The sequence below is a fragment of the Denticeps clupeoides genome, chromosome 19, assembly GCF_900700375.1.
Source record: "Denticeps clupeoides chromosome 19, fDenClu1.1, whole genome shotgun sequence".
NCBI lineage: Eukaryota > Metazoa > Chordata > Actinopteri > Clupeiformes > Denticipitidae > Denticeps > Denticeps clupeoides.
In genome coordinates, this window is record NC_041725.1 from 8594921 (window position 1) to 8614949 (window position 20029).

The 20029-nt window shown below is 44.0% G+C and overlaps 1 protein-coding gene across 3 annotated transcripts in view; it reads right to left on the minus strand.

Moving 5' to 3' along the window:
• lekr1 (Leucine-, glutamate- and lysine-rich protein 1) overlaps positions 1-20029 on the minus strand; it is a 54903-nt gene that overhangs the window by 11459 nt on the left and 23415 nt on the right. For all 3 annotated transcript variants that reach the window (XM_028963017.1, XM_028963018.1, XM_028963019.1), the window contains 4 exons: positions 18849-19034; positions 15138-15219; positions 9010-9087; positions 6071-6274 (listed from right to left, as the gene is read on the minus strand). In XM_028963017.1, the coding sequence (XP_028818850.1) occupies positions 6071-6274; positions 9010-9087; positions 15138-15219; positions 18849-19034 (550 nt within the window). The remainder of the gene's footprint in view (positions 1-6070; positions 6275-9009; positions 9088-15137; positions 15220-18848; positions 19035-20029) is intronic.

Sequence of the window (20029 nt, forward strand, 5' to 3'; positions counted from 1 at the left end):
CTAACTCCCAGTGTAGCGCGGGGATTTCGCATGAGTCCATACAGTGCAATAACGTTCATGAAAAAGTGTGGCATTCTGTCTGGAGTTAGCAGATAAGAAGGACAAATTTCCCACATTCCTTTGCTCCTCATGTCACTCTAGTAAAAATAAAAATGTGGGGCTAAAAAATTAACAGACTCTGATATATTACTATGAAAACAAATTAAATATTGGGGTTAAATATTGGGGTGCATAAGCTTGTCTTAAAACTATATGCAGTATAAGGCAAAATACTACGTGTTTTTGCTGAATACTTAAATATATTACCATAAATTTAATCAATATTTCATTGCAGTGCATAAAAAGTAATGCATTCAGAATGCTTTGTACACATGTTTTACACATGCATTTTATTTATTTTATTTTATAATACATAAACGTGATTAAATGAAATCTGATACATGACCATGTATTAGACCTAGAACTGAAGATAAATCCCTTGTCTTGTTTCTTTAGTATTTATTCTAAACACCATGTAATGGACTCAATCTTTGCAATGGTGAACAAATTCTTGGTATTAAACCATTTTCAGTATGTAGGTCTGTAACATAAATCCGGCCAAACCTGACTGCAGAGCATGGAGTAAAAACCATAGTCTGGTTTAGATTTTCTGACAGGAACGCATCTTTAAGGGCTGTTAGGGACTTCAAGAAAAACTGGTTGTCATGACAACAGAAGCACAACTTTCTGTGAGGCTTTGACTGACTATTCCTTTTACACAGAGAAAATTCAGCTGTCTTTGATAAATGGAGCGGAGGTGCTTCTCAGCCAGCATAGGTTAACAGTAAATTTGTGATGGTGGACAGAGCCATATTGGCTCAGCAGTGTACTTGCAGCTACAGATGTGCATGACAAATCTGCAATAACATGGACAGAAATATTACCAACACACACACACTGAGAGAAAAACAAAAACATAAGTGAACGCTCATCTACATGTTGGAAAGGAAAAAAAAAAAAAAACTAATTTCTGAAGAATGCCCACATGACCGGACATGAAGTCATGCATTTGCACACACGCATGACAGTCATGTGAGGGGCCTCGATCAGCAGTGTAGGCTGGCCGTGGGACAGACTATTTTCGGGGGCAGTGCTGCCTACTACCCATTTCTTGTGCAATCACATCACAGATAACATTAATAGGGACAATAGCAACAACAAAAATGATGTCACAGTGCTGACATAATGTGCAAGAGTGTGTAGAAGTAGACAGAAAGTTACAGAAAGAGAAAAAAAACAGAAACAGAGGAAATTGTGTCTGGAACGAAGACCGAAACTGCCCAATGTGCATCTTAATTGACCTGCCCAGCATAAGCCCGGACGGAAGCGAAAGGGGTGAAACAGAGACCCCTGCTAAGCCCCAAGAGGATCCGGCTATGACGTGTGAGTGCTGGAGGAGGATCAGCCTTCTGGGGCCCCTCTGCTACCTCATCACATCTCTTACCCCGGGGCCTTCCACACCGCCACGCTACCACCTGACAAAAGCCCCTGACTCCGTGCCTCCTGCTGGCTGTGGCGCGTCCTACGCCACTTTCTCAGTTTCTCAGTCGGACTATTTTTAACACCTTTCTGTCTGACATTCGCTACTCGCTCGCTGAAGTCATGCTCTTTCTTTGAAGGCACGTGCTGTAGTTATTCGCTTCTCCCTCTGACAGTCATTACCCTGGCCTTCCTGTCTCCTCTCCTCATGAATTCTGCTTTCCTCCCCAGACCCGCTTCAGTCAGTCTGCTTTGTTTGAACAATACGGCATCATTTTAACAGCCAGAGTAGATACTTCTCAGGTTGCATAGCTCAGCCAGGATACAGTAATGATGGATCGGGTGTTGATGAGCCCCTGATGTCTTGAGAGGATGATGGGAGTGAGTGAGAGATGAATGGTTTATTCTATGATTTACAATTTTTAGTTTTTTAAAAAGTGAGAAAGTGAATTGTCACTTGTGATACACAGCTGCACAGTGAAATTTGTCCTCTGCATTTAACCCATCAGCCTTGGTGAGCAGTGGGCAGCCATGACAGGCGCCCGGGGAGCAGTGTGTGGGGATGGTGCTTTGTTCGGTGGCAACTCAGTGGCACCTTGGCGGATTGGGATTTGAACTGGCAACCTTCTGATTACAGGGCCACTTCCTTAACTGCTAGGCCACCACTGCCCCTACGGTGCCCTTGTAAAACTGAGAGCAAAGGGAAAGTTGCTGTCTGGCTGACTGATTATCTTGTTTATGAAATCAGATTAATTAAGTGCATTTACAGCAATGACGGTTTCTGTTTATCGTTTGCTTTTTCTCCAGATGTTTCCAAGTCAGAGATAAATTTCTCCCTATATACAATCAAATATGCAAAAGTGGAACAACTAGAACTGATATTTCTGTCACTCAAAGCAGCTTGCAAAAAAAAAATTTAACAAAACATGGTTAATGTCATTAATCCCTGGACCTTCACTAATTAGCAACAGCAAGTCCCGCAGCCCTAAAGACAGTGTTATTGATGATATTTTCTCATTCAGAAGCACATCTGCTATGGGCCCATTAAAATGGGACTCTGGAGACAAGCTAAATGTACAGCGTTCGCGGTTGCAGAGACAGGATAGTATGTAGTTGAGGAGCTGTGCATTCACGTGAAGAGTAAATCCCTCTTGGTTTCATCAGACAGCATGTCACACTGCTTACATACTCAAGTGACAATCGGCAGCATTTTCAGATTTTTCTTATTTACACAATAGAGTTTCCCATTTAAAAGCTGGCTCAATACTATATTCAAGTGACTTATAATATACAGACCTTGCATATAAATGCAATGGATCAACATTATAAGTACAGGTTTAAATCAAACTAACAGACTAAATGTATGTTATTCACCATGTGTCCACCTTACCATCCGTTACATGAGGCAGATCTTGCTTTTCTCCAATGGGACCCAAGACCTTCACGTCAGCGATTAAATCACACTTACACATAAAAATGTAGGAACAATCTTTTCTTCTGCCTAGACTAGGAAATCCACACCATGTAAGCCCAAAACTAGTTGAATTTCATGGGAGAAAAATAATTATTGATTGTGAGGACCCCGTCCCTAGCCATAATGATTTGTCCCACATCGTCCCATCCAGGCACCCTGCAATAAGAAAGGGATCAAGGTTGAGAAAACTTTTTCACTCTCTGGAACCCGCTGCTACCGTAACTGCCGCATGCATGAAACCGCTTCTAAAAGGGGTTGAAACAGTAAACCAACGCCACCAGCACACAATTTCTCTGTAAGGCAGCGCCTTATCTCCTTTGACCGTTTGTTTAAACTTGACTTCTTACTCTCCCTGCCGCTCTGCTAAGCACGCTGCATTAAGGGGCCACGGTGCTGTCAGACCCGGGCCGTGTGCTTCTCTGACCTCGGCCGTGAGCACGCAACGCCAGACAGTGTCTGAAGTGAGCGTGCCAGCGTCTTGTCACGTCCCCGCTCTCGCGTCCCGCCCCCCACCCCCCTTCCCCCCCGGCTCTCCGAGGCATAATATCAACAGTGCCATTGTCTGCCCACGGGGTGCATGAGAGAGGGCTTTTTCTTATTATTATTCGTACGTGACACAGGGCCGGAGCAGCAGCTGAGTGGGAGGAGGCGACCAAGGGTGTGGGGTTAGAGTGGGGACGGAACGTCCTGCATGGGGGTCAAATAAGGTCAGGGGCCTTGGCCAACCCTCACACTTGTGTTTTTTTTTCCCTTTCTGAATGGGAACACTCATGCTGTGCGTGCCAATTATCAAGATGGGAGAAGAGTTAGCAGGCTGCTAGAGTCAAGTTGGTGTGTGCTTTTTTGGATCTGCGTCTTTTGTTGCCATGTGGCACGCTGAGAGGTCCAGAGGAAAACATTCTAGAAGAGCACAGAGGGTTCGAACACTGGGTGAGAACAGGCAGTATAATTCTTCAACCAGAATGTTCCTTGGCTCTTCGGAGTGCCCATATTTCGTAACTCCACACACAGCCAACTTGCTTCGTCTGTATAGATGTCTAGATATCTGATGAATTTTAGATCATAAAGAAAGTAGTTTTTTCCCCAGACTGAAAGTTGTTTTTCACAACTTTCCATCAGAGGGACCACCTTGGGACCAACAGCAAAACATCAGAGCATACTTGGACTATTTGCTATAGGTTATTTTTTTTACAATATGAACAGTTTGATCTATATATGAATTACGCAGCATGAAATGTCCTGGGCAGGTTCTCACATGAAGATAAAAAAACAACACGACCCATTTTTTAGAGTAAGGCACTAATAGCACAGATCATATGGCCATGGGAATGACAATGCTGCACATAAGGCATTGGGTCACAGGTCAGTGAAGGCTTACTCCCCAGTCCACGGCTTTATGCAGCAAATTAGATTGAGGTTTAATCCAGGACAGCTTTCATGCTAAATTAAGACGATTAAACACATCTCCTAGTGATGACCTCTGCACCCTGGGAACAAGATTAGGGTGGCCAGGTTAACAGCAGGCACATGCTGCTTTATGACTACAACCTGTAATTGCTAACAGATGATACTGCAATTAGAAAATTAAAGCAGAGCTTTCGATGACAGATGGGTGTCAAATTGAATTGAATTTTTACAGACAGAGCCGTACTTTGAAAACAGTGAAAGGCATATGGGTGGATGAAGAGATGATAACAAGGGGGCAGCAAGATCAATGCCGTCGCGCGGGGGAATAGAACGTGAAAAATGAACTCTATTAACCAACTGGAATGAACATAAGGTGCACTTGGGCTAAATAACGAAGAGGAAACACAGAAGAACAAGGAATACGCACACACTCTGGCACACACTCATACAGGCAAGCTCATACAATAACAGGTGAGAATGGTGCTCTAATGGGAATAGTTGCATCATCATGGCACCTAAGACTACAGAGGACAGAAAGGGGCAGAGTAAACAAGTACCAATTCATGTAGGAAAAAACACAGGTAAACAACTCAAGTCAAACAATACAGACACACACACACACACACACACACACACACACACACACACACACAAGCCAGTTGGGAAAAGACACACTGGTGAAAAGGCACTTATGAGGTTAACTAATGAGGGAATAAAATCATAAAAAGAACAATATATTAAATAAGATTTGTGTGTGTGTGTGTGTGTATTAACAATCACCTTCCATGCTAATGATTAAGAGTACCTGACAAGAGGCATTAATGTAACCCTGGTCACACCAAACAGCGTAATTTGTTTAATGATGCATCCATGAACAGCTGAGATCTCGGAGGAGGTTGCACAACTCACTTTAACATGAGATTTTATCATAGTTATGGGGATAGGGGTTGTTATGCGCAATTGAGAGTTTCATTAAAAACACTTCAACATATAAATATGACATGTATAAATAATACACCTTATTAATGAATAATTAATTGTAACAATCAACCAAGCTGCCACAATATGTAGATTAATGTAGAATAATTGATTAATTGATTAAAAAACTTGTATTACTAACAACCAAATGTTCGAAGTGTTAATAACATTTTTGCACCTACTCCCAAAATAGTTATAAGCAGTATTTAAATGAATATGATTTGGCTAACCATCCAGCACACTGAAGCAGTGAATTTTTTAATTTTATGGTTTGGCATTAGGTTATTTATTTTTTTAATGAAGTTTTAAGTGTAGACGTATGAACAACTGACAGGATTACAACTAATCATAAATGGGAGTGATTTACAAACAGATAATGATTAACTTACAAAGGTAAATGAGATTTGAAATTGAAATTAACTATGTTTGGGAGTTTATGTAGCTTTAGAGACAGAAGCTCCTTTTTGAAGTGATAATTGAATAATATTGAATTATTATATACTGTATAAAAATTAAAGTTGGGAAAGCGTAAAAATTTAAGGCAATTGGCTGCGATGCATTTTTAAGGTTGAGAGATCTTAAAAAGGCTTCGCATCTGGTTTTCCCAACTTTCTTTTTACACTGTACAATCAGAAGGTATAATTTACATGTCTTTTTTTTTTAAGATGCATATATGAGGTGAAAGGTCATTACCTCTCATCCTCCAGGGCAGCAGCTTGCTCTCTGGCCTGCTGTAGAGCATCTCTCAAAGTCGCACTCTCGACCTCTGCCTGTGTCACTCGTCCGGTCATTTCCACCCCCTTTTGTTGCCACGCCAACAGCTGCTCTTGCAGAGTGTCACATCTCTGTTGGCATGACAACCAGCTCTCCTCCTTCTCCCTCAGATCGTGGGACACCCTGCGGGTAAATTGTGCACTTTACAATTTACAGACATGCACACACGCACACCAGCACGGCAGCATACAAACACACCAGGGTACATAAAGCCGTCTTTCCACCTGCAGAAGGCCCCCCTGAGACATTCACCCCAAAATCTATTTGCATCTCTGTCACACGTGCCAGTAAAGGCTACGAGTGACAACATGGGGAACGCAGAGGGAAAAACACAGCTGCCACAATCGGGGGAGCACGTCACTTCACACTTATCAGAAACCAGCCATGTGTTAATGTCAGGCTAATCAACTTCCTGAAACACGGACGCCCCAGAGAGACTCTGACTTCTGGCTTCCTCCAGCTCCATTCTCTCATTTGGAAACCTCCAGGAAATGACAGGAGGAACTTCATGTTTATACACACACATACACACACACACACTCTCTCAAACATACATATGCTTAAAAAAAACACACATGGATCCACATGGTCACATTCACGCAGCTAATGTCATTGTGACGCCTTGGTTCCCATGGCACCGAATCAGGCACCAACAGGTTCTAATCGCCCACTAGCTGCCACTAGTTTGGAGTGGGTACTTACAAACACTTCATTTGTCAGACTGTGGGCAGCATTCGGGGTCATGTTTTGAGGAAGAAAGATGTCCCTGTTACGCTGCGTAATGTCTTTTGAGTTTGTGTTTTCTTTCTGGTGTATTTAAATGTCGCTGTTGTGCACGATGTCGAGTGTTTGCGCCTCCCTCACTCCAACCCCACATGGCATGACAGTCATGTGAGAGCTTGTAAATTCATTGAAGACTATATAGTAATAGCTAATAAATGATTAATGAAGGCATTACCAAAACTGCTTTACATAATGTGATAAATAAAGCTGCGGTGGCTGTACTTCAGAGAGATGGGGAATTTTTGAGGTGGTGTGTAAGAAGGAGCCCGTGGGGAGTGTTTGCAGTGTCATTCTTCTTAGTTGGCCGGCTCATAATGTATACGCATGTTTGGTTTGGCTTTGGCCCTTGGTCCCAATGTGACTGAAACAGAGATCGAAAGCGAAAGTGATCATTTGCACGGCAAAGCACACAGTGCACATGACAACATGAGTTCTCTGCTTTCAACCCGACCCATGAGGGAGCAGTGGCCAATTATCCGCAAAAAGGAAGCAGGGAGCGTGAGAGCTGTCAAACATCACTGTGGCCTCCTCCCATTTTAAACTTTGTACAATTATTATAGAATGACAGAAACAAAAAGAGGTGGGTTTTCAAGATAAATATAACTAGCCAGCTAACTATCCGGTTGTATTTATGTAAATCCTGAAGACGTACATTAACAAACACTCCGCAGCTGCCATGTCTATTAATGTGCAGTGAAAATCGGGTGAATGTGACCAGGTGAGGACGCACACGTCTGATGTGGATGGGAGGGATTTTTGAGCACCTGATGAATATTTGGGGTTGGAAATTTACAAATGATTTGCCTTGGCCCATGGGTAATGGGGCAGGTCACTGTGTGGCCTGTGGGTAAGTGGCAACAGATAAGAAAGAAAGAAAAAAAAAAGACCAGACCAGACCAGACCAGACCAGTGCTCCACTGGCAGCACATTTTATTTGTGCCTTTGTTTACAGCAGAGCTGAAATCTAAAGACGTTTTAAGGCCAAGGATAGGGCAGCCAAAAAAACGCACTGCGACAGCTGCTGTCTAAAGCTTTCAGGAGGCCATTTGACAAAGAAGAGAAAAAGGAAACTCGGATATCATTTGTGCTTGTGGAAGATAAAGAGCTGCACCCTCTTTCCTGCTTGCGAATGAAAGGAGGCTTTGAAAGTGAAAAAGAGGGGAGAGGGCGCAACCACGTGTCCGCATGGCTCCATCTGAAACGCAACACCTCGATGGTGGGAAAATGCTTCCATCTGCAGCATGGCCCCAGCCTCGCTACGGAATTTTATATCTTTCTAATATCTACGCGAAGGCTGAGGGGAGCAGTGGGTGTGAGTGTGTGTTTGTGTGAACCAGACCAGGCCGCAGACATTAAATGTGGCGTCCATGTGAGAGACACCGAACACGTCTTGCCTTTCCAGCAGAAAGCGTGCTGCTACAAAGCTTGAGGAACACGCCCGTCCCTCGCTCTTTCCCCCTCGCTCTGCCGCCACACTTTTCATCTCCAGCTCGGGCTCAAAGAGACCTTTCAAACAGGTGCATTGTGACTGAGGGCTTCATGCCCTCTGATATTCGCCAGGATAAGGCCTTTTATCTGCTCTTCAGAGGAGATCTCAAACGCCCCTGCCTAGCACGCTTCTGTGGAGATGATTTCTTTCAAACGAAGCCATAAAAGCGATGTGGTGTGTAAGACATATATATATATATATATATTAAGAGGTAAAAGAGGCAGAGACTTGGGAATGCGAATGGGAACATGCATTAATATAAGAAGATTTAACAGGATTTTGAGTCACTTATGAGTCTTGAAATGGATTTATATATATACACAAACATACACGCACATAAATACCCTCTAAAATAAAGGACAAGGGTCAAATTTGGACAATAATATTACACAGTTCTTGTGTCAAAAGAGACCTGCAGGATCCAATAGTATTTTTTTTAATGCAAAATGTATAATAGTATAATGTCAGTAAAAAACAATTATTACTTGACTGCTGATTGATACTTAGGGTCACAAATGGGGTCCATGCACATAATAAGCCAGCCATATCTACACAGGTTGTGTGATGGTTTTACTGCTCTCTGTACCTCAGCAGCGTTTCTCTCCACCCCGCCTCACACTCCGTCAGCCGGGAGCGCAGCTCCTCCGTCTCTCTGGTCTTCATCCTGGAAGGCAACAGGCACAGGGTTTTATTAGGAACGGCCTGTTCCTGTCTGGGGGGCAGTTGACAGGGTGTAGCTGCGACGTGCCACCTTCTCCCTCCCATTAACACAAACACACACACACACACACACACACACACAAACACGATCGCAGTGAAACAGCTTGGCTGTTGGAACAGGGACCCGGCTGCACTGAATAAATGCTACTACGCGCCACAGGAACTTTTCATCACAAACACATGTGCGCCTCATTTTCCGTATTTACCGCCGAGTATTAAAACTCCTCTGCGCTCCGCTGAGTTCTGCTCACAATTTAGGTGACATTTATGTATGGTAGGGACGGGATCAGGTTAAGGCCCTGGAATCGAGGAATTTTGGAGATGATATGCCATTTTGCCCGCATTCATTTTCAGTGTTGTCTGAAAAGTATAGAACTACTGTAACTACACACTGAAATGAGGTTTGGGAGCCTAATGTTACCTAAAAAATCCAATTCTAATCTGCCCAATCTGGCAACACTGAGTGCATTTCACTACATGCTGTACTGAGTATGACTGAATTTGGACCCAAGATGTCTACAGCAGTGATGTCCTCTGACAGCAGCATGAACAACAAACTAAGAAAATGGAGGGTGAAGACAGGAACTTTGCACTCTTTCCTCATTTCAGCATGTTAATTAGTCACAGTGTGGCTGCACAGCCTCCATTGGCTCTGGCTTTGGAAGTGAGGAGTTTGCATGTTTTCCTTTCGTTGGCATAGGTTTCCTCTGGGTTCTCCAGTTTCCTCCAACATACAAATAACTAGCAAATAGTCTTTAACATTTGTTTATTTCGACAGATCCTGAAGATAGACTTGATGCAACATTAAACACTCAAATATAGCCGTCTGTGTTTGGATCTGTGCTCCATGGCTTGTAAAGTGGTGCTAAATCCACCTGCTCCCCTGCTCCATTGGCTGCATTATTGTTTCTCTGTTCATTTATTTCTATCCTAAAGCCGGTTTATGATCTTCAATGTTCTTCCTGCTCTGGGTTCTGTTCATTTGTTCCAAGGCCAGTTGATTCAGGTGCTTCCCTGGTTCATGCCACGTGTTTCCTTAATCTGCATATATATAAATATATAGATTTTTTTTCTCTCTCTCTCTCTCTCTCTCTTTGATAATAACATTCACAATATATAATAAGTTATATATAACATTTATTTCCCTCTTCTGCTTAATGTCATGACACCATCTGTTGCTGTGACAGTTAAAGCCACCACTCTGTGACCGATAACACTGACAGCCAATAGTAGAGAATGTGCGTGTATGTGAATGTGTGTGAATGTGTGTGTGTGTGTGTGTGTGTGTGTGTGTGAGAGAAAGAGTGCAGGAATATTTAGATCTGTCATTAACATTCAGTTCATTAATTCATTTTGAAGCACCTAAAGACATATTCACAGATGATCCAATACAGATGATCATGGGAGTTTTGTGATGTTGGTGCACACACACACACACACACACACACACACACACGCACGCACTTAACAAACATGACTCTCCCGACAAATCCTCTTTCTGGATTTCTGGCGGTCTGGCTCATGGGATGACCTTGCTGTCACACGCGATCAAGATCCAGGAAGGGTGTCGCATGTCTGAGCCCCTGTCAGACGGACCCCCCCCACTTCTCCATAGGCCTCCTGGGGCTCACCATTATCACGTTAACCAGAACACCACCAGGCACGGATGAATACGGGGGGAGGAACTGCTGATCAAATGGCTCTGAAACCCTTGATCCCCCCCCCCCCCTCTTTCTCTCTCTGGGTGTTTCTCAAGGTCAGGGTTCGCATGCGAGGCTGATTTCTGAACTCAGTCATTTGTCATCTGCCCTGCTCCTCTCGTCACAAGCCCCCATCTTAACTGCGCTCCCGCAAATATCTGCCAGCGCCTCGGCTACCGGGCAGAAGCAACGCCGCAGACGCAAGAGGTAAAGAGACAGAACGACTTTTCTTGCGGCGAGGGGTGCGAGGGGCACCAAGTCTCAGTGTTTACATTTCCCTCCTCATCGTCTTCCCATTATTTTTGTTTATTGGAGCTCCGTGACATGCTTCTATCTGACAGCGGGTTAAGATAACCTTTTTGTTTTCCCCAGATTCTCGTGACACAGGAGATAAGAGCGAGCCGAAGTGGAGAGAGGTGCGGAGGGGGAGGGAGATCCTGAAGAAGGGCACGGTGTACGAAATGCAGAAAAGAAATAAATAAAAAGGAAGAACTTACGGCTTTGACAGCTGTCAGGTCAGGTAGACTCTACAGCAAGGCCTGTCTGCTTTAGCCGAATCAAGACCTGGTTTCCGAGGCGCCAGATTTATGATTCAAGAGTGTTTATTGTCAACCCAGCCATACGCAAGTACACAAAAGTAGCTAGTGCAAAACTTCTGGAGCTTGTGTCTTCACTAGAGCTACTATAAGCAGTGAATAATCTACTTCAGGCAGCAGTTTATTTCCTGCAAAAACCTCTACTGCCAAATATTTCCAATAAATCTACAAGTCTCTTCCAGCATTTCATACGGTGGTGTTAAATCTAGCCTCATCTGTTTTTTTATTTTATTTTATTTAGGGACTCATACCTGATTTAATTCAATGTAGGCTGCTGCTCCTTCTGTTGACCGGGGCTCTCAAAGTGACTTAAAATGGCCCTGGGTATCTTGCTTTTCTGTTGGTTTAACATAATATGTTCTGTTCAAGGAGTATCCCAACAAGAAATGAAAGGATGTGAAAATTACCTATGTGACAATGTAGAGTTACTGCAGTTATTATATTTATTGAATTACTCTCTCTCACACACACACACACACACACACACACACGTATAAATACACACAGGCCAACCGTTGCATCCTGTTCTTGCCCCTGCAGAACAGAACGTTACACCATTATGAGTATAATGGCCACGGTTTTTCCACAGGACATTTTGTGAGAATCACTTTACAACACACCATCTATTCTCTCTCTCTTTCATTATTATTATTTCTCTTAACTCTGGAAGGGCAGGGACTCCTTTCTCCTGCCAAAGCCATCATAATGCTTAAACTTTATGAATCACTTTCTGAATGTTAATAGTAATGTCTATATATATATATATATGTATATTTTTTTACACACACATACACACACACTCACAGACAATCACACACACACATACATATATTATATGTATATATCAGACTGCTTTTGTCCCTCTCTTTATCCAGGGGACAATAATAATTTTTTAAAGAGAAAATACAGGCATGTTGATCTGCAGGGGGACAAAGTCTGGAGGAACAGAAGAAATGGCTGTGCCATATAACTGAAAGAGACAGCGGTGACGATGTCACACCATCAGCCACGATTCATCAAAACAACCACAGTGACGCATTTTGTGCCTCAACCACATGAAAATACAGGTGACACATCACATCGAGTTGACCGAACTCTTGTTACACGAGAGGTCCAAGGGCTCACGCATATGGCAAACAAGATTACAGCACGACATGTCTAAATACTGGCAATAATTATAATGATTTGCATGATCAGGTATATGTATGTGTGCGTATGTTCATAAATAAACAAATGACAGGCACGTGGAAGAGAAGAAAAGCCCTGCGATGATTTTTCCAAACATGCCTCAAAAAACTGGCCTCAACCACTCCTGACAGAAATCGACAGTTTCTATGGTAACCAGCAGCCTCCTCAACACAACAGATGTGGAAGATGCAAGGTTGTTATGGGAATGCCGTTTGCACACAAACACTGACACACCCCTTTTCCTGCGATATCAAAGCTTTGGCAAAGCTCAGCCTTCACATACTTGAAAAGATGTGGAATTCTCCAAGAGCCTATTTCAACACAAAGTCTCAGAGTTCCAGAAGAAAAAAAGAGCCACAACCAAGCTACTTCTTTCGGAAAAGTTCAAAGTTCAGGAACAAAGTTCAGGAACAACTTTTTAGAGTATGCATAAGTATCTGAATAACCTGAAAACACCTCGGCTTCAGGGTTCTAGCACATGGCGACTCTACTTTCCTCTTTTTACATGACCCTCATATCTCTGCTATCAGCCAGAGGCCTACTGAGCTCAGAAGGTGTTTATTAACTCATGTGCATGAACTTATTAACTTAGCGCATTGGCCCAAACCGGAGGGCACGGCTGCCAGAGGCGTCACCCTACGGCTGTCCCTGACCGCGACAAGCCATCAGAAAAGAGAAACAACACGCAATGGAGAAGGAATATATTTGATATACAGAAGAGGACATGGGTCAAAAAGAAAGATAAGATGAGGTCTAAGAAACATGATATTTCAAAATTCAATCTCATAATAGTTATATTATCTTTTCCCTGCTTATGATTTGCCACAATAAAAAATATGTTAAATACAACGGTAATTTTAGCATCCACCCTTCAGCTAGCCAGCATGTCGTCAGACTGTGGAAAGAAACCCAGAAATCCCTGGAACATTTATCCAAACACTGGGAGAACTCGTATTAGGGACTGAAACCAAGTACATTAAACCAAATACCTAGCATATCGCCAAACCATAGATAGCAGAAAACTGAAAATCTCATACAAGTCTGTTTTCCAGGTTCTCTGCCTTTCCGCTTTTTCCTCAGACGTGACGAGTAAACACTGCAAGCAAGTAATGAGACATTTTGTCTCTGAATAGCATTATGCTAAACATCTGCCCACATCTTCATAGGCTTGCCTCATACCATGTCCAGATCTCCAGTAATGCAACACAGATGCTCTTTCAGACACAGCAAGATGCATAAATCAAAAATCTTCTTTGACAGCTGAAAAGAATGCCGTAGCACTGCAACCCACACACTGCCAGCCAAAGGCTTTGACACACCTATTCATTTCAGGGGCATTAGTATCTGTGGCTATTTTTACACTGTAGGAAAAAAATTAAACAGGAATTCAACATTCAAATGTAAATGTAATCAAAAGCAAAATGGTGTCCGCCCCCCCCAAATGGTCTTCAAGGCAGCGAACATTTGCTGCGATGACAGTACATCACACACACTTGCCAGTCTCTCAACCTTAAGTTAGGCAGTCTGGGTGCTTTTCCAACAGTCTTAAAAGAATTCCTGTCCAACTCCTGACGAGATTTATGACTATGCACATACTGAAACAAACTAAATAGGGTTCCTGTAGCAGAGTCTTCAAAACAGCCTCCATCGTAGTTAAAACATGTGAATGGTGGCGCATCTCTTATTGACACTTCCTTTTAAAGATGGGCCTCTAATCATATGCTAATATTTCTTCAGATAAGGGAACACTGCTTAGGACAGATAGCTATTCAGAGAGGAGGAAGGGGGGGGGGGGGGGGGGGGGGGGGGGGACTTTTCCGACTGACACAGGAGGAGATGGATGGTTATTACCCCACACAAGCGCCATCTAATAGCAGCAACTCCCTGAATTCTGACACACGTGCACACAAATCTGTCCAAAACCTGGGATGATAGTGAAGAAAAAAAAAAAATAAGAAGAAAGGAGGGTGAGCACAGGAGGAAGGCTTGAAATGTTCCTAAAATTGCCTGTTATCTTCCTTTTAGACTCATTCACTCGTTGTGTTTTATTGCTTTTGGCATCGGCCGACGGAGCCTGAGTGTTTGTTGCGATAAGTGGGCCTTCGAGCGCAGGCTGACTACCCGCCTGCCGCGGATAGCGCGCATTGGCATGTGGCAGAGGGCCGTGCTCTGGGGAGGGAAGCCACGTCACGTGAAAAGTCAGAGGTGTTGGGTCGGAGGTGGGGTGTTGGGAGTAGCCTGTGAAGAGGTGACGCGTGACGCGGAAGGACCAGGCCAGCCTACTGCATGCCAAAAAAGCGGAGTCTCGTAAACCGCTGAACTGCATTTCACCTTCCTGCCTGCATTCCACCTGGCTCGAAGGCTAGTGTGAGCACAAACATGCCTGGGTGTGGGTGTGGAGGCATGACATATCTAAACAAGCTTGAATGCCGCTGCCAAGCGCTGGTGGCATGATGCAAGGCTTCAGTGCGTTTGACATTCCCTTTATTTGTGACAAACTTTCCACCTACTCCAGGTGATCTTCTGCATGCACCCTCTCAGACCGGCTCTTCTGAAGATGCAAATCCAGGTTCTCCACTTCCTCCTTCAGCCCTGCACATGCAAAACACAGAATTAAAAGTTCGTTCAAATGCACCAATCAGATCAAAGCGCAAATCTGATTTGCTCTGGGTGCTCACAAAGCTTCCAAGGCACTTGGCACGCCCAACCTCATATTCAAAAGCAGAGAAACTGGGCCAGTAGGAACTGAGAGTAACACAGATTCCTTTTTTGTGTTCATGTTACCATCAATGAAGTAGTCAGTTCAAACCCGTGTTTGGCTTTGTAGGCCAGCATCAGTATTTAGAATCTGATGTGGGCAACAACTGGGAGCCAGTGGAGGGAACGTAGCAGTGGGGAGAATTTCTGATTCTGCTGCCGTGTTCTGTATTAGTTGAAAGTAATCCAGTTATGAGATTACTAGGGACTGAACAAGTGTCCGGGGGGCCTGTGATGATAGATAAGGACGGCTACGTCTGATATTGTCGATGGGAATATACAATAATCTAATTATAAAATCTAATAGGAATTATGGCCAAACCTATGGTACTGGACGCGACAATGATGAAGAAAGTGCATTTCCAGTTTGGTAGAACCAAACGTTACGGTGGCTGGGTGTGGTAGAAATTTGTTCTGAGGGGTGTGTCAGCCTCAGTGCTGACTGATGCCCTCTGACTGCTGTGCAGTCCCTCCAAAAAAATGCACCTTTGATATATGTTTTTTTTGTCGTCACATCATCATCCATCCATCTTCTCCACATACCCCATGGGTAAATATCAAACAGTGATATCAGACAGGACCTCTCGTTCCCCCTCACTCTCCTCCTCTCACCACCAGCTGTTATCGTCCTTTCCGGTGCCTGTAATTATGAAGTGATACAACTGAGAGCGAACACCAGGCGCGGGCGGGGACGAGGCTCGGGAATCTTTTCAACCCTCTGACATCTGATACCTGGCAGAGATGAGAAGCCCCCCTATCTCTGCTGGCCAGAGGGAGAGAACTGAGGGGAGAAAGGAGGACAATGCAGTGAAATCTGAGCTTGCTTAAAAAGAGAGGAGGTGAGACAGGGCAAGACGGGGGAGGGGCGGGGACTATTAGCTGCTACTGTCTTCAGACCACTGAGGGCAATAATTTTGACCCGATGCCAAGCGCAACGCTAGGTTCTATTGTAATGTAAAAGGAGTCATAAATACATGTCAAAACAACAAAGAAACACGAATGTTAATGACGTATTGATAAGCATAAATCTTTAACACGAGGAAGTACATTTACATTTTTACATTTACAGCATTTATCAGACACCCTTATCCAGAGCGACTTACCATCGGTAGTTACAGGGACAGTCCCCCCCTGGAGCAACTTAGGTTTAAGTGACTTGCTCAGGGACACAATGGTAGTAAGTGGGATTCGAACCTGGGTCTTCTGGTTCATAGGCCAGTGTGTTACCCACTAGGCTACCAAGTAATGTGTGTGAGAGCGGTCATCAGACTCCTCCCATTCTGATCTCAGTTCATGCAAACGTAAAAGATCATGCTCTGGGTGATGGAAAAAATGACACACCGTCAAAGCGAGAAGATAGTTTCTCTTATTCAAGAGAGGGATTCTTGCTTCCTTTATCTATTTATGCTGCGCTTTGCATACGGGACCCTATAGGGCCATCTGCATCGGAGGTCACCAAGTGCATTTCTCTATGAGCGTCATTGTTTTCGTAGGAGGCCTGACACCAGCAGGTCCCACACATGGAGGTGACATTCGGAGGGAGTGAATGGGAGCGAGTCTGCCAGTGGGTACCTGATGAGGCACTATGACCAAGCCCCGGCCACCTGCCTTCCGCACAGCGCTCAGACGCCATAGACCTGAGTCACAGAGCGACCCAGAAAAACGTCGCACAAAAATAACAGGCTTACAAAAGAGGTGCTTCACTCAACCCCCTCCCAGACAGACCCCGGAGAGAGGAGGCACTCGTGTGGAGCGGCTGAGTGGTTTGGAGACGAGGCGTCCTGACCTCTCACTGCTTTTTCTCTAATAATCGCCACCGAAATACAAGTGCGCCCAGAACATGGCAGCACACGAGACAGGGGAGAGATGGGGGGGGAGTAAAAAGAGCAAACTTCGCATCAATCAAAATAAAAGTGGATTTCTGCCATTACCCACAGTCTGCTTGGAACCCAACACAAGCGCAAGCAAAGGGACTCAGCAACTAATGGTTTGGCCTCCAGAACCAAGAAAACCACTCAATGTTTTTTCAATGCTAATGTTTTGGTCCTTCAAATGTTTGTGACTAAACAGAATTGTTCCTGAATGGTGCACCCTGGGAGAGTGGTGTAGTCAATGCTCCCTTTAATGCCTTTTTTGTACTGAGGCTTTTACCCATCGACTCAGTCCCATGTTTTTTTTGGTTTTTTTTGTATGTGTGTATGCGCATTTCTTTGTGCCTGCGGTGATGGAAGTGGCTGGCAGGCGTGTGGTGGAGTCTGGGTCGGAGAGACGGGAGGGCTTTTTGGTGAAAGTGCTCTACGCAAAGCCGGCTGTGTCAACCTGACATTTTCGCTACGGGGGTAAAGAGGCACATGGAGGAGTGCCCCCCCCCCCATCCACAGGAATAGGCTGATAATTGCTTTCTGGTCACTGTGACACGACCAGGAGAGGGAGAAGGTGATTTACACAGGCATAATAACACAGACATGGACACGAATACACACATATGAGCAGAGGCAGAAAAACGAGATTGCGGCACATGGATTAGTGGCAACAAGAAAGTTTAGCTCATCATAGGGACACGAGCCAATCAGAGAGCGGTTGAGCTTTGTGTTTTATGCAATAACTGCAAGCCTTAACTTGTGCAGTTCGCCTGCAGCCTTTCTAGAGCGGGGCTGCAGTTGCTCTTTCCACCTTTCTTTAACGTCTCTGCGCTCCGTCTTTTCAGACGTGTGGTCTCACTGGCTGATCCTGAAAGGCTGTCTCTTCTTTGGCTCGCTGACAAGAGAAACATTTCACAAGTGTTTACCGCGCCGCGGGAATTTCAACAAGCGCAGGGGAGAGGGGGGTGAACAAGTGGAGTGTTGCCTCACTCCCACACCGACACACACTCAGCAACACAGAGGACACGTTCACAGGCAGTGCGCATCATATTGTAATTCAAATTCAATTTTTTTTGATGCAAAGTAAGATGATCTAAATGTGAAGGACAGAATTTTTCACTCGGTTGTTATGGGCAACCTCAAAACCCGATGATCCACATGGAAGTTTTAGAGAGCCCTGCACTGATGCGCATTTTATTTCCTGGTTAAAAAAAAAAACAACATACAGAGGTACAGACAGACGCTATAAAACAAATACACCTTCACTGGTGGACATTACAGCAGGATATAATGTTCCTGGCATTGTGCTATTGTTGCAAACCTGATGAAAGCATCAGAGACATGCCTGCCGGAGATGATGGGCTGGGACGTCAGCGCATCTTTATAGTTCCGAATGCATGTTTGTATGTGTCAACACGGTCCTGTTTTGGATCTTGTTATTGTCAGGGTGACCTCACTCTGTGCCGCTGACTGACGCGTGGAGATATTCACACGGACGCGGTGTGATCTTTCAAAGCAAAACATTCACACCCTCCCTGGCTGCGGACAGCACGCAGCATCAGCCCAGAAGGCTGCCTGGTGTAGGTGTGCGTTCATACGTACTCCGCAGCTCCGATTCCGTGTGCCGCGCGTGACAGACCAGCGCCCGCTGCTTGTCATTCTGCTCCAGCAAGCGTCCGACCTGCAGCTCGGCCGAGGACAGACGTCCCCTCAGCTGCAGCATCTCCTCCTGTGACCGCCGGGCATCCACCTGAGTTGCCATTACTTGCTGTTGTAGCTCCACACGTTCTGAGGACAGCATGAAAACTAAAATCACACAAATACTGAGAAGAACATTTTTTTTTATTGGAAGTACAGATGCTCCAACACAAAGAGTGTTAGTAGTGTGTAGGGCACCAAAACTCTATTACATCCTATTATGTTAATTAAGCAAATACATTTATCCAAAGTATTTTCATTTTTTTTTTTTTACTTTTTCAGTATCATTTTACTGAAATTCTGAATACTAAAATGTTATTCTGTATTTACAGAGGATTTTATTTTACATTCTATAAGCTATTCAAATGATTCAGTGCAGTTAAATACAAATGTTTGCAGCATGTGTTGTACTACAGGTAATTATGAAAAATTCCCATGAAATAAATACTCATGGAAAACGTGCTTTTCTGAAAATCATATTCAGATTTGGCTCAGCAAGGAGAACACTTCTGAATATGAAGAATGTAGTTTCAGCATAAGTGAAGTAAGCAAGCTAGTACTACAAGTCAAATGTAAAACTGGGTCTGGCATTTATTAGGTTATAGAACAAAAGTGAAGACACTGGGCAACAAAATAAAATATGTGAGGTTATGTAATAAAAAAAAAAAAAGTTTGCTGTGATTGCAGCATTTCACCCTCTTGGCTTCTCTCCACCACCTTAAGCAGGGAAGGTTTATGCTGAACACTTTCTTATGATTCACTCAAGTTAATGAGCATCTACTGAAGCTTTTGATGCACTGGAGGAGAGCTCTGCAGTCTGATGGTGATGGTGGAGACTGAATTTTATATGATTATCATTTTCATTATAATTTATTTACGTCTTTTCATTCATTTGTAATTTATGTCGCTCTCTTACACAGGTTGGGACTTATTTGACCCATTCTTCCACCGTAACTGTAAGAAACAGAATGGCTCAATAGAAGGCTGCAACACTAACAAATATTGAAATATTTAAAGTAATGAGGAAAAAAGGGCACATGCTCAGATGTGTGCGAAAGAGCTGGAACATTTCAGCGCTGCTGGCA